The sequence below is a fragment of the Palaemon carinicauda genome, chromosome 18 (genome assembly GCF_036898095.1).
Source record: "Palaemon carinicauda isolate YSFRI2023 chromosome 18, ASM3689809v2, whole genome shotgun sequence".
In the NCBI taxonomy this organism is placed as follows: domain Eukaryota; kingdom Metazoa; phylum Arthropoda; class Malacostraca; order Decapoda; family Palaemonidae; genus Palaemon; species Palaemon carinicauda.
The window spans coordinates 49,034,372-49,056,959 of NC_090742.1; the positions used below are offsets into that span (position 1 = coordinate 49,034,372).

Genomic DNA, 22,588 nt, shown 5'->3' on the forward strand with positions numbered 1-22,588 from the left:
TTCTCTTCCAAATACTTTTTCACAATCGCGCCAAAACTAATATTTATCCACTCGACGAACAATTGTTTTGTTACCTAGGCTTTTCCATTAGCCCTTCACAACCCATTTAGATTTTCCTTAGTGACTTTGTGGGTCTTGAAGGCTCGAGGAGTATTTGAGTGATACACCAGTAAGGGTTTCACCCTGCAATCCCCACAGGCATTTGCACAGAGTGTAAGGGTAAGCCTATCCTTCATAGGCTTATACTCAGGTAGCCTCTTTTCTTCTGCCATGATGTACGTTCGACAAGGCATTTTTTACCAAAAAAAACCCAATCTCAACTTAATTGAAGACTTGCTGGGGAATATAGCCTTCCCCCACAGTCAACTCATCGAACGTCTTAACAAAGGCTTCGTCTGCTTTCGTGTCCGAGCTTGCAGTGTCCCTATGACGCACCACCAATTGAATGCCTGAACGTCTCTTAAATTTTTCAAACCACCCACGAGAAGCCTTGAACTCTGGGGGTTCTTGCTTCGATGGTCCTTCTCCTGCGTCGGCTTTTACTTGAGCAAGCACGAGATCACAGAAAATAGCGCTGGCTTTCTGACAGATTATCGCTTCAGTGATAGTGTCTCCAGTCATTTCTTTGTCCTTTATCCAGACAAGCAGCAGTCTTTCCATCACATTGTGGATATGGCTCCTCTTGCTGGAGAAAACAGTCATGCCCTTAGAAGGTGTTGCTGCTTTGATTGCTTCTTTCTGCTTCATGACTGTTCCTATCATAGGTGGATTTCAGCCATATTCCTTAGCGAGCACACTTAACCGCATGCCAGCCTTGTATTTCTTGATTATTTCCATCTTTATCTCCATGGAAAGCATAATCCTCTTCTTTCCCTTGATATCAGTAACTCTCTGGGACCCATAGGTAATAATGTAACGTAATATCACACACAATACAGTACTGTACAATTGTTACGAAAGTAAAATCACAAACACTAAGTCATTGCGTACGATACCGCAGCCAAAACGAAAAGACGTAGGAACGCTAATGAGTAGATGCACGATGGGATACAGTACAGTAGATGCTGACCAATAGGAGAGCAGGATCTCATGGTGGTAACTAGCATCTGAGTAGAGTGATAACCAATGAGAACGCAGGAGGATGGTAGCGAGTTTACGGGCTGGCAGTGTGCGAATTTCAACATCAGTCTCGGACACGGTCGGGCTCTCACACCATACCTCCTTTCGTTGTCCGAAACATTTTTCGTAATGCTAGTCATAAAATTCTCCGCATCTCGTTGCGCAGGGGCAAAATTTTGTAAGCCGATTCTTTCGTAGTGAGAGGTTTGACTGTAATTGTAACATGGCACAAATACAAATGATATGCATTCTGGAGAAGCTGCATGGTGAGATACTGTGAGGAGATGCTGAGCTCCATGACCAATTAGCTCGTAGGATAAAAATCTCTTTGCTTTCATTGGTTGACTCCTGCATGTCAGCCAATATTGTACCGAGTAAGATCTCACTTGAGTACAGATGATGTAGGAAGTCGCGACTTGCTGTTTCTATCAGAATCTACACTTTCTTGTATCACACGGGTTTGTGTATTTTAGCAGAAAATATTCAAGATTGAAAAACATATTTATTTAAAAACTCGCAATGCACTGAGGCCGTAAAACATGAGCCACAATATGGCTAGGGAATACTGTACATCTAATTAGGAATATACCATATGTTCATTTAATTGCCCTCCTAATGACTGTATCTCTTATGGTGATGTGGCTGAGGTGATAAATCAACTCCCTCATTATCTAGATTTGAACAGCAGACATCCATTATGGGGAGATGTCTTAGCAAACTCAAAGGCCAATCTGCGAGCATCACTATTAGTGTTCTAGATACAGGGGAGACTACTCACATCCTAACAGGTTCTTTGTCATGCATTAGCCTTTCAATAGTGAGCTCTTAACTATCTTGCTGACTTTCACTTGGTGGCTGATATACTATTGATCATGCACCAGTAGTAATTCAAACTAACAATTGCTGCTCGGATAAAGCGACTGGCATAAATTTAAAGAACTGATTAAGGTAGAAGGTAATGCAGAAGCTGGAGGGCATTCCATTTCATAGATGACTGGCTTGTTCCTTTGACAACCAGTTTCTTGGTGGTCACCAGAAATTTAGGTTCTACATAGATCTACAAGGATTGCATTTACAGTGTACCATAGAAATTGATGTACTGTACAAAATCATTTAACTTACCAGAAGTGCAAAATAATTAAAGGATCTTGGCGTCAGTCACAGTCATCTTTTGTTTCCCCAGTGAATAATAGAATCCCACCTTCTGCTGTTTTATGGAAAAAGTCAAGGTATGCAGCATGTGTTTGACTCTTAATCTATAAGCCGTTTGGGTTTAGAGTGAATCTAATAGTAGAAAAAGAAATCATCTTCATTGGCAGTTTGAAAGGCCCGTGAGTTAGGAAGCATCTATAACCTATATCAGTATGTTATCATAGAAGAGTGGCATTATAAGTCCAGAGGCCACTCACCTGCATCAACTAACAGACTAGGGATGGAGGTGATCTAAAAGCACTAGTAACTAATTTGTTACCAGCATGGCGAGTGGCAACTGAAATCTTCAACTTGGTAGGGAAGGCTGAAGAATTAAGTTTAGTAGATATGCGATTCCCTTTTGCTCTACTTATTGAGCTTTTTGGAGAGAAAAACATTATAATTGGTATTACTAATCACCATTTTCTTAAATTCCTATTACTGGGTGAATTAAATGGAATTTTAAATTAGAATTATTTATATCAATACTTCCTCATAATTAATGAAAAGCCCCCATAACTTTAATTTTTTTTATTGGATGGATCTGTTACTGACTTTGAAGGGTTAATTTGTTTATATTTGAGGTGGCTGAAGTGAATGACTCTATGTTGTAACAACTTGTGTTCTGTATTGGGTTGCTACATAGCCTTGCTAGGGAGAACTATTTTTCTATTATTGGTTTAGTTTTTTCGTTTATTTGAAAGAATAGTGTTAAAGTAATTTATTTTGCTTTAGAAACTAGGTTTTGATAATTTATTTTATTTTCCTTTATTTACAGAGGAACCTACATTGGGAAGAATTGAAACATACAATATTATATTACACAGTTGGACCAAAAGCTTGCTCTCTCTTGGTGCTTCTCATCGCTTTGAAAAAATTATTTTTGAATTGTGGATATGGTACTTACAGCGCACAGGGATTGCATTTTCTCAGGAAGAAGATTCTCAAGAAACAGATTCAATAAAATTAAAAATGGACACATTGCAGAATAAAAAGTAAGAATGTTAATGTAATGTACAGTACAGTCAGTTATTCTAACACAATAAACCTCTTGAATTTTTTATGAATTACACCAGCATGTTACATTGCTCATATTTTAGTTTTGAGTTTTTTTCGCTCTTCCCTCTCTTAATTAGAGAATGCCTTGACATAGCGATTTGGCTTATCACAGAAAATCTTTGAGGAAGGGTTTTCTAAGGATAGGGAAGTCACTCAGGTTGATTTATCCGGCCTTTTCTTGCTAGAGGAAGTATTATGTCACCCAGGTGGTTTCTCCCTCCCCCTTACCTCTGAACCACCCTTCAGGCCTCTTCTTGGATTGACAACAACGGGTCTGGTACGGTGGGCTTTTTGGCTGACACCAAGAACCTGAAGGGCTTTGATAAGTGAAGGGCCTTCTACGACATTGTCCTCACAGGGTCCACTGTCGTCAAATTTTTTACCAGTCATTCCACTAACCAGTAGGCAAACTGGGTACTGAAGAGGCTTGATGCTGTAGCCTCCAGATTACATAAGGAGATTGTCCAGGGAAAGATACTAAATCTCCACAATGCGTCGTTTAAGGGTCTCCGTTTCCAACTGAAGAGATTGCTGAGAAGTGGAGAAAGGTGAGTCAGGACTTGCTTTTGCACTAAGTAGTGTTCTTTCAGTTGCCACAGTCCGCCTCCACTTTCAGCTGCTCAAGATCATTGTCTCTAGCCAGACAGGCATGTAGGCCTACCCCTGAGAAAGACACTCTTCCCACCCCTTCCATTTCGAGGTATGGGATTGAACAGCAGTAGCCCTTTTAGAACAGACAGGGTCAAGGGCGCAACCGACTCGAGAGAGGAAATTGAGCTTAGCGTTTGCTTTAAGGGTCTTAGTCCTCCTACAAGGCCACTTGTGGTAGGATGCCTGCAACCCCGATGGATGAGGTGGTGCTATCATGTGGATGAAACAGTGAACTGTGAATGTTTTTTGGTCTTGTATTACATCCCAGTCATCAACTCTCCCCCTACTCTGATTCAACCACTAGCGAAGTCATCATCATACTGCTAGGGATCAGCGAAGGAATTAGCCTTTCAGTTAGAAGTCCATGCCATGCTGAAGAAGGGCACTCTCCAAGTGGCTGACAACAGTTCCTCTGGCTTATGCAGTTAACTCTCTCATAGGGAAGGCATCTGAAGGCTGGAGACCAGTCATAGACCCCTCATCCCTGAATGAGTTTGTGTTACAAATCTTGTTCAAGATGGAGACTCCAAGCACTGTCAGGCAGGCATTTAGGCTATTAGATTCCTTGATGACAATCATTTAGAAGAATGCATCCTTCCAAATCATAACCCATATCTACTCCAGGAGCATCTTTGATTCGTCATCGCAAGCAGAGTGTACCAATTTAAAGACTTTTGTTTTGGTCTCTCAAGAGCTCTATAAGTTTTCACGAGAGTTTTCACTTTAGTTTTGGCATGGGCACACTCCAACAGCATTTGTCTTCTGCATTACCTGCATGATTGGTTGATCTTTTTAGACTCATAGGGTGACCTTCTCCACCAAGACAAGTTTCATGGTAAATTGGAAGAAGTTGATCCTAGTGCCCAGACAATGAGTAATCTATCTAGTTTTGGACATCGACACAGGTGGAGGAAAAGTCTTCCCATCTCGGGATAGACTGATACCCTTTCGAGAGGGGCCTCTCCCTTTGTTTCAAAGAATGGCTGGGACACTTAGCCTCCCTGGAACATCTTATTCTGAACAGTTGTCTCCACCTGTAGTTCCTTCATTGGGAGCTGAAGAGGCACTAGTCACAAGTTAGCGACCCTCTTCAGTCATTAGTTCTGATCTTGGATGGTGGCTGGACAAGATAAACCTTTTAAAGGGCTTTCCCCTGTTATCTCTTCTACCAGAACGCCAGTACTTTGTCTGCTCATGGACTCATTGAAGGAAGTTTGTGGGGCTCTCTTCCTACACCTAGTGTTGAGTCATTGGACCAACCAATATATTTTTCACCAGTGCCAGACCCAGAAGCAGTTTTTGAGGATGCCTTCCATCACCCCAGGGATGGGTTTGACGCCTATGCTTTTCTGCAGTTCTGCTTGATGAGGAGTGTTGTAGAGTCCACTCCACTCCCAACCTCAATATAACTTTAGTAGCCCTAAAATAGTACAAGGTGCAATGGTAACAGAACCTTCTTCTTCTTCTTCAAATAGATTCCGAGAGAATTGCCTCCTCTCCCCAACCTGTGGAACCAACCACACGTCCGGATATTCCACAGCGCAGTGGAGTCACTTCGGCTATACGTGTTGATGTTATCTAGCATCTCCTCGCAGAGAAAGGCTTTTCAAGGAAGGTTGCACGAGAGATGTTTGGATACCTCCCGAAAACTTCAATTTTTTTGTACAAAGGCAAGTGAGCCATCTTCTGTGGTGTAAGTTGGGGGATGGGTGTCTCTCCTCAGAGCCTTTGTTCCATCAATAGCTAAATTTGTACTTTACCTCCTAAGAGAAAAGCTCTCCTCAGTATCAATGGTAAAAGGCTATGGCTCAGCCTTGAGCCAGGTATTTAGGATTAAAGAAGTTGATATTGCCTTGTCAGGAGAACTGACCATGCTCATATGGAGCTTTGAACAGTCCTGTCCTACAATAAAGGTGAAACCATCACCCTGGGCTGTCATTAAGATCTTGAAGTCCCTGAAGAGGGCACCTTATGAATTGTTGAGGCCTTCCTCAGACAGGAATCTTTCCTTCAAAACAGTTTTCTTGCTTGCCAAATGGGTTAACAAGCTTCATGGTCTCTCCTTCAGCATGACTCATACTGAGCGCTGGAGACAGGTCTTATTCTCATCCATCTCTGAGTTCATACCTAAAATTCCTAATCCGCCAGTTTCCAATTCAAGTTTCTTTTCATTTTAGGTAGTGAGCTTTAAAGAGGTTTCCAGTGATCCTGATCAACTGCTTTTGTGTCCTGTCAGGGCAATGAGCTGCTACCTTAAATATAGGCATACAACTTGAATTCACCTGTAGCACATCTTCCTCAGCACGGGAAGAATCAAGAAGGCGATTAAAAATAACGTCTCCTGTAGGAGAAGTTATTAGCCATACACATTCGCAACTCTCCTCTGTTCCAAGAAGTGCTCGGGTTAGAGCTAAGGGTGTCAGAGGGGTCAGCGTAACCCTGGCATTCCGTAGGAATCTCAGTGAAACAGGTACTCCAGGCAGGCATATGGAAAAGATGGACCACATTCACTGCCCATTACCTGTGCGAATAAACTCACAGGCCTCTAGACACCTTTGTGCTAGGGCCTGGTGCAGCTACAAACCAGGTGCTGTAGCTGCTTCGGCTCCTCTCACAGGACCATTAGCGTTGGATTGAGGAGGGAAGTTACTTTTTAGCCTAGGATGAAAGTGAAGAATGACTGGCCGTTTCCTTTTCTTATAACCTTCCCCTTTCTTGGGACACAGCATCAAAAAATCCTTTTAGCTGGAATTTATTTGTTTGCAGGTAAACCTCACATAGTCTGTGGTTTTTCTATTTATATACTATAATATAGAAGTGTCATTTCCCACACCTTATGATGGTGTGTGTGTGTTGTAATCAATTAAACCCATTGATATACTGTACATGTATTTCTTATACTGCACAGAGATATGTTGTAACTAGGCAAACCCATTGATATACAGTATACTGTATATGCCTCATTGTTACGACACCAAGATGTGTTGTAACCAGGCAAACTCATTAAGATATATATGCTTCATTGTTACTACTTGGAGAGGTGTCATAACCGGGCAAACTCATTGACATATACACATTGGTGTATCTTTTTCATTTGGGTTTTTGTTCAGTATAGATGTTTTCATCATTTTTAATGTTTGAAAATAAAACATTTTAATGACCAGATACAGTTTTATTTACAATTTTAGCTATTACAAACAGGGATCTTAGGAGAGTGTCCAAAAAAGAAAATGTCCACATGGGGATAAGCGAGTTCACATGCATCACATCCTAATCCAACCCATCTCAGCATTTCTTGTGACCTCCTCTGGCTTGAATATAAGCCCGACACGACCTTGGCATGCTCCGGATTAAACGGTCAATGGCCGCCTGGTCCCCTAGTCCAGTCATTGCCACTCCTCAGTGAGGCCAGCTCTAAGCTCATTTGCATGGTTGGACGGTGAAGTCATTATGCGAGTGTACTCTTAGGTTATGACAGAGAGATGAGGGGAATTCAACTAAACTTTATTAAACAGACAAAGAGCTTATATACAGGTACATTCATACCTCTCTTCACGAAAGAATCTGTTTACGAAATTTTCACTCTGCGAAACGAGATGCTAAGATTTTTCTGACTAACATTGCAAAAAAATGTTTCATGATAAGAAAAGAGATTTGCCTGCCAGGCTGAAAATAAAATAGGTATATATGACTACAGTAGATATTCCCAGAGAATTAAACTAAAGGTTTCACAGAATTCTAACTTCTGGCGCGAGTACCCATAAGGTTTCCCTTTAGGATATCGTATGATAACGGGACGTATGCTTGACACGCCACGTAGCTATCTGCACCCCCCATAGCGTTTACGCTTCGAGGGGGAAAAGTGGCAAGTTATGGGAGGAGCCGTTACAAAGTTCTCCTCCTACGTTACTGTTTTGGTACTCGGCGACGTCAACATCCGGTCGCCATGTTGGCCGCCATCTTGGATGACGCCGCCGGAGCGCACCATTGTCATTCCTTTCGGCATTTATGCCAGCCTCTATGATACAATAGGATTGGGAGGGGCCTGTCAAGGCCGAATAGAGAACAAGGGCGGGTCCATCAGGACAACATGGCTATCTCACCCAAAAATAGATTTTTCGCTTCGCTCATAATCCGATTTTTGGGCTCAAGCCATGTCGTCCTGATGGAAGTGTAACAGAGAATTAATGTATCGTGGATTTTTTCCCTTTTTTGTAGTGCCTTTCGACTTCTAAACAATATTCCTTTGGTCTAATGACCACAGAGACCTGTGGCATTTCCGTCACATACCACCTCAGATAAGCATATACAGTGGTACCTCTACATACGAATTTAATTCGTTCCACAACCAACTTCGGATGTAGAAAATGTTCGGATGTAGAAACGAATTTTCCCATAAGAATACATGGTAATTCATTTAATTCGTTCCTCAGCCTAAAAACCCATAATAAATCCTTAATAAATGGCTACACATAATTACACATAACAATAACATAACTGCATAATATGAAAGAAGCATGTAAAAAAGATAATTATAAAGAAATAATAAATAAAAAATGTGTTTTATTGCCACTTTACCATAGAGACAGGCCAACGCAGGTGTAGGATTTGCTACGCCAGGAGGAGGCGGACGATCGGCGAGAAGGTAGACATGGTGTTAACATGTTCTTTAAATAAATACACTCTCTCTCTCTCTCTCTCTCTCTCTCTCTCTCTCTCTCTCCTCTCTCTCTCTCTCTCTCTCTCTCTCTCTCTTGTTCTTCTTCACTGTTAGTGTTAGAGATGTCTATTAATTTTTTCTGAGAGAGAGAGAGAGAGAGAGAGAGAGAGAAAGAGAGAGAGAGAGAGAGAGAGAGAGAGAGAGAGAGAGAGAGAGAGAGAGAGAGAGAGAGAGAGAGATTAAACAAAAATGAGAGATTAAACAAAAATTTGTTGTGTACATATGATTTTTAACAGCATTAACGAGTTGAAAGACAGTTAAATGTAACTAAAAAAACAATATCAGCGAATCTGAATTCCTTTATTAACTAAAACAAATACTGTATTGATACAAACACATTCTTGTGCGTATGCGCAAACACACACACACGCACGAGGAGACACGATCGGCGAGGAGGTAGAGATGGTGACTGCGATAACATACCGTAACTTACACTACGGAAATTTTAATCTAACTTAGCTTATTTTTTTTATTTTTTTATTTTTATATTTCATATTTTTTACATTTTTTTTCTTTTGATTATTTATTTTCATCACTTTCGGTGACGAGTTACGGTATGTTATCACAGTCACCATCTCTACCTCCTCCCCGACCGTCTCTCTTACTGCATAGCAATTTTTGCACCTGTGTGTGTGTTTGTGCATACGCACAGGAGTGTTTGTATCAATATTGCTTTTAGTTAATAAAGGAATTCAGATTAGCTGTTATTAGTTTCTTAGTTACATTTAACTGTTTTTCAACTCGTTGACGCTGTTAAAAATCATATGTACACATTTTTGTACACATCATATGTACACATCATATGTACACATCATATGTACACATTTTTGTTTTAATCTCTTTCTCTCTCTCTCGGAAAAAAAAATAATAGACGTATCTAACACTATAACAGCGAAGAAGAACGAGAGAGAGAGAGAGAGAGAGAGAGAGAGAGAGAGAGAGAGAGAGAGATAGATATTTTATTTAAAGAACATGTTAATGCTATGTTTAGAGAGAAACAGAAAAAGAGAGAAGTCTTATTTAAAAGGGCTTGTTAATGCTATCATGGTTTTCTTTGCTTCACTTTTTTCTTTCTTTCTGTTCATCACGCTGGCCCTTCTCTCAAATGATCGTTGCCAACAATCTCTTTGTCCTTTATCCCTATCAACAAAAGGCGTTCTATCTCTTCCAGGGTATTGCTAAGATGTCTTGTAATAATGGTGATCCCCTTCGATGGTTATTTGCTTTAATGGCTGCCTTCAGCTTGATGATCCTCGAGATCATAGGCCTATTCCGGCCATATTGTTTAGCCATACAGTATCACTCACATGCACACTGCTCTCATGTTTTTCTATAATTTCTTGCTTCAATTCTAATGAAAGAATTGCCTTCTTCCTGTACTGAAACTTAGCTTCTTAGGCACCATGATTATAGGTAAAATCAAAAAGGAAATGTGAGAAAAGGAAGAAAATAAGCACTGTTAATAACAGACCAAACAGAGAACAACCACAAGATACACACAAGAATAGAGAACTGAGCACTCGACGCTCAATGGCGTAATGTTTACTTCGTGTGTCGAAATAAAATTCGGGTGTAGAATAAAACATTTGCTCGAATTTTACTTCGGATGTTGGAAAATTCGGATGTTGGAAAATTCGGATATAGATACGTTCGTGTGTAGAGGTTCCACTGTACCATGTTACTGCTTCCTGCCCCCCTGGCAGGGAAGTCTTAAATGGACAGAAGGAACATCTTGAAGTTTCTTGATAGAGGAACTCACCTAGTCTCGGAGATACCTGCCGGTCCCAGGGCCAGATAGAGAAGGTAAGTGTACTCGTGTTGGAACAAGTTACCTTAATCTAGATGAGCATGCATCAAGAGAACAAATTTATAACATTGTTCATAAATATCAAAACAAAGGGTAATAAAAAGTCTGTAACAGTATTTTATTTCATGAGAAAGAGAGGGCAAAATGAGATGCACAGGGTAACCTAATACTCTTTTATTCATTAAAACAGGATTAGCATGAAATAGGTAAAATTTTTTACAATAATCAATGCAATTAAAAACATAGACTAAAGACATCAAAAGAAGTGGGTGTGGAATCTGAAAAGGAAAACTTGCCATTACACACAAGTTCCAGAGGAACTATAAAGTCTTTCTAGAAAGTCTTATATACACTTCTTGTTAAAACGTGGCACACGTGTTACAGTCTATGTTACTGTACTTCACTTTGTAGAAGAACAGTCTTTAGCGTCACTAGGTGGCACTTAAATTCACTATGTTTCGCACTAGGGTCAACACAGGCACCCAGGGAGTTAGAGTCCCGAATAACTCACTGTTCTACGCAGCACTAAGCAGCAGGTTTTAGCACACTACCTGCTGCCACCACATGGCGCCGCAACTCTTGCACCTGCTTTGCGTAGTGTTTGAAGAACACTTTTGATGATTTCCAGCCTGTGAAGGAATGAAGATTCTCAAAGTCCATCGTCTGGAATAAATTCAGGGAAGAGGCGACTTTCCTGGGATCATGACCGGTGGGTGTACTGTCTTATATACACTTCTTGTTAAAACGTGGCACACGTGTTACAGTCTATGTTACTGTACTTCACTTTGTAGAAGAACAGTCTTTAGCGTCACTAGGTGGCACTTAAATTCACTATGTTTCGCACTAGGGTCAACACAGGCACCCAGGGAGTTAGAGTCCCGAATAACTCACTGTTCTACGCAGCACTAAGCAGCAGGTTTTAGCACACTACCTGCTGCCACCACATGGCGCCGCAACTCTTGCACCTGCTTTGCGTAGTGTTTGAAGAACACTTTTAATGATTTCCAGCCTGTGAAGGAATGAAGATTCTCAAAGTCCATCGTCTGGAATAAATTCAGGGAAGAGGCGACTTTCCTGGGATCATGACCGGCGGGTGTACTGTCAGGATCCGCTCTGCGAATAAAGTAGGTGATCTTCGCCCTTAGTTGTTTGAGTGACAAATCATACCCTGATGTTTCTCCTTTAAAGAGCTGTCCTCCGCCAAAGTCTGAAGTTCTTCGAAGATAGACCTTTAGAGTCTCTACTGGGCATAGAGAGACATCTTCCTTCAGGGGGCAGATTCTCCAGGGGCCCCACCGTTTGGTGGGAAGCTCGTTCTTGGCGAGAAACGTTAGGTCAGGAAAGAGGGTAAGTTCGCCTGTGTCAGCAAACTGTATCTGGCCCTCTTCTCTTGATAAAGCCACAATATCACTGACTCGGGCTCCCGAGGCGAGAGCAAAAAGGAAAATAACTTTTTGAGTCAAATCTTTCAGAGGGCAAGACTCGTTGTCCAGACTTGAGGCAAACTGGAGCACTTTGTCGAGAGACCAGGAGATAGGTCTCAGAGGAGGTGCAGGACAGAGTCTAGCACATGCCTTTGGCAGCTTGTTAAAGATGTCGTCGGACAGGTCAATCTGGAAGGCATAGAGTAGTGGTCTTGTCAAGGCCAATTTGCAGGTAGCAATCGTGTTGGCTGCCAAGCCCTGTCCATGAAGGTGAATAAAGAAGGACAGGCAAAAATCTATAGAGATTTCCATAGGATTCTTAGCCTTGACAAAGAACACCCATTTCTTCCAGGAAGACTCGTATTGCCTTCTGGTAGATTTAGTTTTGTATTCCTCTAGGGAGTCCAAACTTTTCTTCGAGATCCCAAACCTCTTCTTAACGGCTAGGGAGAGAAAATCATGAGCTGTAGGTCTCTGGTTTTCCTTGATGAAGCGAAGACAGTCGACTTCTGAACTTGCTGGGATAGAACTGGGTCCGGCAGGGGAATTATCTTGGGTTGTAACTCCAGGATTAGAGGGAACCAGTTGCTCCGGGGCCACTTAGATGCCACTAGGGCTGCTGTGCCTTGGAAGGTTCTCAGCTTGGTGAGGACTTTCAGCAAAAGGTTGGGTGGAGGGAACAGGTAAATCTTGGACCATCTGTTCCAATCCAGGGACATGGCATTCACCGCTTCCGCTCTGGGGTCCTCGTAAGGGGCTACGTAACGAGGAAGTTGTTTGTTGTCGCTCGTGGCGAAGAGGTCGATCTGCTGTTCCGGGACTTGGTGAGAGATGAAGGATAATGAGTCTGCGTCTAGGGACCATTCTGACTTTATCGGGGTTGTCCTTGATAGAGCATCCGCCGTCACGTTGCGGAATCCTTGAAGGTGAACTGCTGAGAGGTGCCATCTCTTCTTGTCCACAAGGCGGAAGATGGGCAGTAACATTTGGTTGAGTTGGGGTGATCTTGAGCCCTGATGGTTGAGACATCTGACCACAACGGCGCTGTCCAGAGTTAGACAGATGTGGGACGAGGGTCGTGGAGACAGCCTCTCCAGAGAAAGAAGGACCGCCATGGCCTCCAAGAAGTTGATGTGGAACGTCTCGAATAGGGGAGACCATGTTCCTTAAACTTGTCGTTGAGGGGAGTGACCCCCCCCCCCCATCCTTCTAGCGATGCATCCGTGTGGATAACGACCGATGGAGGTGGAGGTTGAAGGGGAACTGATCTCTTCAGGTTCTTTGCCTCCGACCATGGCTTTAGGAGTGAGCGAAGCCTGGTTGGCAGAGGTCTCTTGAGATCTCTTCGAGCAATGGAGACTCCCGATGCATCCTTTAGCTGTGCTCGTAGCACTGGGTCTGTCACTGAAGCGAACTGGAGGGAGCCGAGCACCTGCTCCTGTTGGCGTCTTGAAACCCGTTTGGATTTTAGGAGTCTCTTGACAGATCCCGCTATTTCCTTCCTTTTCTTCGGAGGGATGGAAAGACGGTGTGACTGAAGGTTCCAATGGATTCCTAGCCATTGAAACTTCTGAGCTGGAGAAATTCGAGACTTCTTGGTGTTGATTTTGAAACCCAGATGTTCCAGGAATTGGGTCTCTTTTCTTGAAGCTTGCAAGCATTCTTCTGAGGATGTGGCCCATACCAGCCAATCGTCCAGGTAAGCCATCACCTGGACGCCTTGAAGGCGGAGCTGTTGGACGATCATTTTTGCGAGCTTTGTGAAGATCCTTGAAGCTATGTTGTGCCCGAAGGTCATGGCTCTGAAGGCGTTTTGCCTTCTTTGAAGCCTGAATCCTAGGTAGGAGGAGGCCTGGCGATTCATTGGAATGTGCCAGTAGGCGTCCGCCAGGTCTATCGAGACTGTGAATGCCTTTTGGTGCAGTAGGGCTCTGATGTGCTGAAGAGTTAGCATCTTGAATTTTTTGTTCATGATGAACTTGTTGAGAGAGGACAAATCCAGAATGACTCTGAGTTTGTCGGAGTCCTTCTTGGGAACACAGAACAGTCTTCCCTGGAACCTGGTGGACTTTACCCTCTTGATCACCTTCTTGTTCAAGAGTTCTTGTACGTATTCTTCCAGGACGGGGGTGGAGTGTTGGAAGAATTGATGGAAGGTTGGAGGTGGTGATATCCAGCTCCAGTCTAGTCTGTTCTTGATGATGCTGTGAACCTAAGGATCGAAGGTCCAACGATCCTGGAAGAGGCGGAGTCTTCCTCCCACCGGAAGCATTTCATTGCTTCTGGTTTTCCGAGGGTTTGCCACCTCGGCCGCCTGCTCCCCTCCCTCCTCTCCCTTTGGAAGGGCGTCGAGAGGAGTCTCTGCCGGAGCCTCTACCTTTGGGACGAAAGGTAGTGGATTGCCTTTCATAGACAGGGGTAAAGACTGGTGACTGGGCCACCACTGGCTGAGGAACAAACTGAAAGGTCTGTTGGGGCTGAGCCACCAACTGGGGAGTAGCGGGTGCCGGAAACTGGCGCTTAGCCTGTCGCTGCTGAGGCCTAGGCTTGTTAGACTTCTTCTTAGGTTGGAGGCCCTCATCTGACAAGATTTCCTCTTTCTAGACATACCCCACTTGTTGAGAAGGTTCCGGTTCTCGGTGGCGGCTATGTCTACGATCTCTTTTTCGAGATCATCGGGGAAGAGGTTTTCCCCCAAATGTTGGAGGAGATCAGTTTCCGGGGTTCGTGTTTGACGGTAGCGTTCGTAAACACGAATTCCCTACAGGCTCTCCGAGCCCTGATGAAGCTGTAGAAATCTTTCGTCAGGGTGGCGAGATGTGTCTTAGCTAAGACCATATACATATCTGGGGTCCGATTGTCCCCGGCCATTGTCTCCGATTGCACTTGGAGGGAAAGGGAGGCGGCCAGTCTCTCTTTCGTATCCAGCTCCTGATACAAAAGGTATTCGGAGAGCTTAGGGAGGTTCTCATTAAACTGACGTCCTGCTACGTCAGCCTCCAACTTTCCTACTGAGAAAGTTAATTGGATGTCTTTCCAGTTCTTGTCGTCAGAAGGTAGGGCGAGGGAGAGGGGCCTACATTCCTCCAATGTAGGGCAAGGTTTCCCTTCCTCCACCGCCTTCATCACTGCCAGCAGGGATTTTTTGGCAAAGGGGAAGACTATGGTTGCAGGAGGAAGAAAAGATGGTTGTTTCTTGCTAAGGGTCGGCACCTTGGAGTTGGTGTAGCCCTTGCTCTTAAGGTTTCCGGCCAAAAGAGATTGAGCCTTGGCATGGTCAAAGACTATGACCTCCTTAGGCTCGGTTTCCTCCTTGGAAGCTGGCTCGGACTTGAGACGGATGTAACAGTCCGGGTACAACTCAAAACTAGGCCAAAACTCCACCTCTTCAAGGGGGATGGTGCCTAGCTTAACATTGACGAAGATTCGTCCACTTGTGATTGGCATGTGCTCGGCATGCCTCCAGGGGTTGGTCACTGAGCAAGGGGGAAGACGTTGATCTTCTTGACCGACTGCTTCGACAGACGGAGAATCTCCCTTTTGAGGTCTTCTTGTCCTCTTTGGTACCTCTCATCCAGGAGGGCCAATAGGGCCTGAATACTGTCCTGTTTCTCCAGTAACGATGGAGTAGGAGTAGGCGTCGTCGAAGTAGAGGGGACGGGTTCCGTTACGGCAACAGAAGTGACAGAGGGGGCGCGGGCGACTTCGCCCTCGGAGTCCAGAGCCTCCACATGCTCCTCCTCTTCTTGACCCTCGGCCATCAGGGTCTTTTCGGTGGTGTCTGATACCTCCGACATCTGTTCCACCTCGTCAAGATGGAAGTCTTGCAGTGCGTCCAAAACATCAGGTTCAACCGTCAGCTGGAGGCAGGGGATCTCGGCCTTGGTGATGACAGCATCCGCAGATGCCTTTGGGAAGAGCAAAGCTCTCATCTTCTCACTCGGAGATAGGGCCCCGTGGCGTTCTTTTGGAAACCACGCACCCATTTGCGCAGTTTCTCTCGGGCAACGTCCCTGGCCTCCGCAGAGGGAGGGTCCTCGAACGCCTCGTGGAGCAGGTCCTTGCAGACGGTGCAAACCTGCGGGTCCCAATACCGGAGAGTCCCCATAGTGATGGAACAGCTGGCGTGGGTTCGGCACGCCAGGTGGCCGTAGAAGTCCAGCTGCCGAACGCTACAGAAGGCGCTCTCACACAGGACATACTCCTCCTGTAAAAGAAAGGGGGAATGAGTCTGCAGTAGTCATATACAATGACTTAAAGTAAAGACTTAAAGTAATCTTAGATTAGTATTAAAGTTATTTAACTTAATATAAGATTCCTTTTCTTGTGTAAGCTTAGGATAGTAAGCTGGAAAAAAAGCAGAAAAGACACATACATTTGCATCCCGCCCTGCCAATTGCCGTGACCACACACCGAGACTAATTCTAGGGGCTCTTAAAGAGCCTAAGAGATGGAAGAGATATCCACAATGGATTAAGCACAGCTTAGGCCTCCTCTGGAGAATTAGTCATGGTGAGAAGGGGGGAAACTGAGTTCATTCAGTTTAGGATAAAAAAAGTGGGGGGGAGAAGTAATCCCTCCCTAATCAGATGGGTCCTGGCAAGGGACTGTGCATGGATGCACAGAGTATGCTGGAAATATTTTTACTGCACAACTATACATCATAGTTTTTTGTCTAGGGTAAGTACTGTACCATCGACATACTGGCTATCATATATAGCTATACAATAGTCACCGCCGGCACCAGGCCGGCAGGGGAGAGGTGACAGTCTACTGAAGTAAAATGATTAGGTGGCGCCGGCAGCGTGGCGGCATGCCGGAAGCGCGTTGGGCGCCGGCGAATCTCCATCGAGGGTGGGAACCCCTTCCCTGTCATCAGTCTATATGGCAGAGAATAGGAGCTTCTGGATGATGGCAGATTGCTGGTACGTCGGCAAGCGACCGGCGAAGGTATTCCAGCATGGCGTTACTCAATGTGACAGAGTGGATACTAGGGTACCCTGGTAGCTGTTGCCGGCAGGGTAGCGGCAGTGGACCGGCACTGATAGGTAGAGAGAAAGGGTAGGGGAAGAGGGAGGGGAAGGGCAGTTCGTTACCCCGACCTCGTCTTCCTCCAGAAGGAGTGTTCAAATGAAAGAGAGGGGGGGCAATCTTTCATCCAGCCGCAACAGAGCCGGCAGTTGGCAGGAATTGCGGGTGGCGGCCCAAGGGAGGACCAAAGAACACTCTAAGATAGGGAGTTCCCACGCCGGCAGACCGATTCGCTTAGGGTATCCCATAGTTCGACTATATGCAAGAAGCGTAGCAGCTCGGACTCACCCACGAAGGGACCAAGCCGAACCCACAACCCGCCGGCACACGGTGGAGTTGTAGGACGGTGAACAGTGGTGTGATGGCTAGGCCAACACAAAAGGACAGAGGGGGGAGGGGCGAGGGTCCTGAGGGGGGGGGAAACCGTAGCCTTCACCAACGCCCCAGGGGTGGGGGGCGTTCTGTTCCAGAACCAGCCCTATCCCAGGTGTAGGAGACTTCATTCTCCAGCCTAGATTAGGTAAGTTCAGAGAAGGTACAGCACTAGTGTACTGTCCTAAGCTATAAAGAAACAGAATCCCCTGGCCTGCCTAACCAAGGCTAGGGAAGCGAGTCCCGAACCAGGGAAGGCAGGAGTAGGACAGGTCGCTAGGCCACAGGGAGGAAAGGGTCGAAACCCTACCAAGTGTGGACTAGGGGGAAAGGCAGAGCCCTTCCACCTTTGCCAACCAGCAAGGCCCCAAAAGGAAAGGTCATTCACCTAGAGGGGGAGATGGGGGCGAACAACAGGTACTCTGAGGTTCTCTCCCAAACTCAAAGCTCATGTGCTATGGCTAGGAGTGGGGAAAGAAAATCCTAGCCTAACCCTACTCGAATACGATTCGAGGTAAAGAGGGCTAGTATGTAGCCTAGGCTACCTCAGAGGGAGGAGATACCTTGGGTAAGGTAACTGGGGAGGATAGGAAGTATACACGGCCTTACGTTATGTAAGGGGTAAGGGAGTCGACTACCAAGAACACCGAAACCCTTAGTATACTGTACCAGTCGTTGTGTTGGGAGCAGAGAGGACTTCTCGAGATTTACCATGATTCCTAGATCTTTGCAAATTCCCAGAAGCCTGTCTCGGTGTTGAAGAAGGGTTGACTCAGAGTCTGCCAGGATCAGCCAGTCGTCCAGATAATGGAGGAGACGGATGCTGTTCCTGTGCGCCCACGAAAATATCAGTGTGAACACTCTGGTGAACACCTCGGGTGCTGTGGAGAGACCGAAACACAGCACCTTGAACTGGTAGATCTTGCTGTCTAGGCTGAATCTTAGGTCCTTCTGATCCAGTGTGCACATGAAGTCTTGCGGTCTCACTGCAAGTCTGACCGTGTCTGCTGTCTCCATGCTGAACGAAGTTTGCTTGACAAACTTGTTCAGGGCTGAGAGGTCGATGACGGGTCTCCAGTCTCCAGACGCCTTCTTTACAAGAAAGAGTCGACTGAAGAAGCCTGGGGAGCCGTCTATGACCTCCTGGAGAGCATCCTTCTTGAGCATGGTCTCGACTTCTGCCCAAAGGGCTAGCCCCTTTGCTGATCCCATGACATAGGAGCTCAACGACACTGGATTCGCTGTCAGGGGAGGTTGAGATGTTATGAGCGGAACGCGATATCCTTGTCCGATCACAGAGACCATCCAGGAATCGGCCCCATGTTGCTGCCACCTGAGCACGCAACTTTGTAGGCATCCCCCTACAGGTGGACACGCAGGGGGATTGCCAATCCTAGCGTTTGCGGCCTCGGCCGTTCCTTCTAGGATTTCTGCCTCCCCTGGAGTACTTTCCGCCCTTCTTGTCTTTGACAGGAAAGGGCTGCTGTTTAGACACCTTGGTCTTAGCTGTCAGAGCCTGCTTCGGTGTCCTGTGAGGCTGCTGTTGCTGTTGAGGAGCTGGAGGTTTGTCGGGCCGAGATGTAAGGGCCTTCTGGAGGAGCGAATCATGACTCGTCTTCCTCCACCTCTCAGCTGTCCGTTCTATATCCTTGGACTCAAACAGGTTTCCTCCAAGGATGGAGGAATGTCTGAGCTTGCTGACATCCATAGCGGGGACCTTCGGGTGGAACCTCTCAGTCACCGCATCACGACGCTTTAGAATCGAGTTAGCCCACAGGTTAGTGACCTGGTGAGCCAAAAACTCGATGGAGCGCGTGCCCAAGAGGAGGAAGGTCTCCAGGGCCTTCCTATTGCTCTCCTTGAACAAGTCCTCAGAGCACAATAGGATGCCCAGAGACCCTAGCCAGACATCCAGCCACGAAGTGGCCTGCATGGCACACTCGGTGACTTTCTCTTGGCTTAGGATCTCAGACGCTGAGAATGTCACCTGCCGGGCATTGAGTTTCTCTAGAGAGAGACCTCTGGTGAGCTCTTCCACAGAGTGGTGGAGGGGAAGAGCTAAACAAGACTCCTTCATGATCTCGAAGTACCTCCTCTGCTGAACGCGAGGAGGTGGGAGGAGCTTGTTCCCGGCAGAAGAACGGCTGGAGGAGGCGAGCTCGGAAAGCTGGCCCTCGACCTTGTCCCTGGCCCTCTTCACCCCCTTGGACCATGGCAGGGCTGCACTGGCCTTGGGGGGCTTCTGAATACCATAAACTTGGTCCAGGACCGTATCCTTGCCTTCGCGGGGGGCGGTCTCAGGGTCCTTAAAACTATTGAGTTGCCTCATTAGATTAAGGACCTGCCAGAAGGCGCGCTCTGACTCGCGCTGCTCTCCTCCTTGTGGACTGGCAGCTAAGTCTCCTGTCCCCAATGGCTCTCCTTGGGGGGACACGTGGACGTTCTCCCGGGGTACGGTTGGCTCTGGACGAAACCTCGAAGATGACTTGGGTATCGTCTTTGAGTCCTTGGGCTCCCTCCTGGGAGGGATACAGGACTCCAGCAAAGAGGTCTGGAAGGACCCTCCTACGCGAGACGTTTCTCTTCCTTGAGGTGGGGTTCCTCCCATTGGTGCCGTGGGAGAGTGCCTCACCTCGCTGGATTCTCCCGAGGATGGGAAAGGTTCGTCCGCAGGAGAAGGAGAAAACGTCTGTAAAGGGGAAAGGGCCTTCCCGACGGACCTCTTGGGAGCCAGCTTAACCCTGGGAGAAGTTACCGCGAAATCCACTCCTCTCCTTCTCTTCAGCGGGGGTGAGGGAGCCTTTGGTTTTAGTCCCAGATCAGCGAGGACTGGCTTCATAGTTGCACAACTGCTTTCATCAGGGAACCAAACCAAGGCTGGCGGCTGACTGACGCAGTGTCAGCGATTCCCGCTGGAGGGAAGGGGATCGGCTGATCCTTAGGAGTGGATACTACTGGGCCTGCCTGAAAAGAAGAAAGGGAAGAAGAATGTTGTCTGGACCTCTCCGATGAATCTTCCTGCTCCTGGACGCGTGCTCGACGCTTACGAGATGGCGATCGCGAGGACGATCTGGAAGTACGCGGCCCCGGCAACTCGCAAGGTTGGGTGCGCTGCGAAACCCGGCGGGAATCGTGTTGGGGGTTGCGCTGGCGCTCGCGCGATTGCAAAATCGCTCGGTCGCGCGTGGCCGTGCGGGCGAGATGGCGAGTGGGCGCGTGGATGCGCTGGCGAGGGGGCGCGCAGGCGAAGGTGTGCGTGAATGCACAGGTGAGGGTGTGCGCGAGTGCCTGGGTGATCGCTGGCGATCAGAAGAGCAATGGCGCGTAGGCAATCGGTGGAGCAAAGGCGAGCGTAAGCGCGTTGGCGAGCGATGGCGAGTTGGCGAGCGATGGGGTGTTGGCAAACGATGACGCGTGGGGCGAGTAGGCGACCGACTGCGCACAGGCGAGTTAGCGCGTGGGCGAGTCGGTGACCTGTGGTGATCAGAAGCGTGGGCGCGTTGGTGAGCGTTCGCGCACAGGCGAAGGATCGCGCGGGCGCGTAGGAGATCGCTGACGCGTAGGATGGTGCGCAGTGGCGCGGAGAGAAGTTACCAACTGGGGCGCAGGGCCAGGGGGCGCTAATATGCTCGAAGGTGAAGGCTCATGGACGGGCTCAGGAGTCGACTAGTGGACGCGCGGGCGCGCATGCACTTTAGAAATGCGCGCTGGAGAAAATGCACGGTGGTGCGTAGGCGGCGGTCGACGCACAGGGGAATGCTGGCGAGGCAAAGGATCAATGTCCTTGCCTGCGCCCAGATCCGAAGGTCGTGGGGGCGTGGGCGAACGTTGGCGCGCATGACGCGCATTAGGAACTGGACGCGCAGTAGTGCGCTGACGAGCAGGAGGTTGATGGCGCTCAGGAGACTGTTGACGCGCAGGGCACGCAGCAGGAACAGAAGAGCGCTTGCGTGCAGGCGAGCGCTGGCGAGCATGAGAGCGCTGGAGATCAGGAGAGCGCATGCAATCAGGAGAGCGCTGGCGAGAAGAGTCTGAAGACTGAATCGCAGGAGAGCGCTTGCGCGCAGGAGAGCGCTGGCGAGCAGGAGAGAGCTGGCGAGCAGGTGGACGCTGGCGAGCAGGAGAGCGCTGGCGAGCAGGAGAGCACGGGCGAGGAGAGTCAGGTGACTCTTCAGCAGGAGAGCGTTTGCACGTAGGAGAGCGCTGGGGAGCAGGAGAGCGCTGACGAGCAGGAGGGCGCTTGCAATCAGAAGAGCGGTGGCACTTGCGCGCTACTGAAGGGCGCACAGGTGAAACCTGGCGCGGAAGGGACTTACCCACGTCATGGGAAGAGCCCTTCTGCCCCGAACGGACCGGTTCTTGAGTTAACAAGGAAGGTCTGGCAGGTGCAGGAGATCGCGAACGATCTGCGGAGAGGTCCAGTGATATTACTGCCACGGTCTGCTCCCAATGAGAAGAGTCCTTTGCAAGGGACGACGAAGATGAAGACCCGAAGAGAAAGAGCCTCTTAACTCCCTTGTAGGAAGAAGGAAGGCCTCGGCGGCGAAGAGGAGGGCGAGCCTTACGGCGAAGACGACCTCGAGGCAGGGTATCACCGTCATCGGTCCTCCGAAGAGGAGTCTCTGTTAGTGCACTCCCCGAGAGGGAGGAACACTCGCAGGAGAGACCGTTGGACCCAGCTTTCCCCTTGTAGGATGTTCGGAGGGGGAACCAGAATCTTCAGCAACATCCGCAACAGTAGCAGCTGGGGTTTGACCCGACCCGTCGGATGCCTCTGCCACAACAACGTCGACAATAGCTAGAGGGTTTACCTGTGGTACTACCGGCGACTGTTGGACAGCTGCCCCCAACTGGATCAGATCAAGCAGGGCTTCCTTGGAGGGCAAGCCCTTAAGCCCCAAGGAAGCCCAAAGCTGGAAAAGATCATTGTTAGATACAGTCTGGTCATAATGAACAAAATCAATAATGTCCTCCCCGGAGTAGGAGGGGGAGCTGCCTCGCTATGGGAGGCAACGCCCTCTCCCGAACCCCGAGATTGGGAAACAAAAGAAGGACCTACGCTACCACTCGGCGGCCTCTCGCGAGAGACCGAACGAGTGGGAGCTTCGGAGGAGGTTCGGGCAACGGAAGAAGAGTCCTTGGAGCCTTCCTTCCCCAAGGCAGTCCTTGAGGGAGAACGGTCTCGCTTAGAACTCTTCTTATGCCGCCGGGCAA

At 47.5% G+C, this 22,588-nt stretch overlaps 1 protein-coding gene across 4 annotated transcripts in view; it reads left to right on the forward strand.

Annotated features, from left to right (window-relative positions):
- Positions 1 to 22,588, forward strand: part of TAF1B (TATA box-binding protein-associated factor RNA polymerase I subunit B) — a 411,270-nt gene that overhangs the window by 135,971 nt on the left and 252,711 nt on the right. For all 4 annotated transcript variants that reach the window (XM_068392341.1, XM_068392343.1, XM_068392342.1 and 1 more), the window contains exon 3: positions 3,089 to 3,305. In XM_068392341.1, coding sequence (XP_068248442.1) covers positions 3,089 to 3,305 — 217 coding nt within the window. The remainder of the gene's footprint in view (positions 1 to 3,088; positions 3,306 to 22,588) is intronic.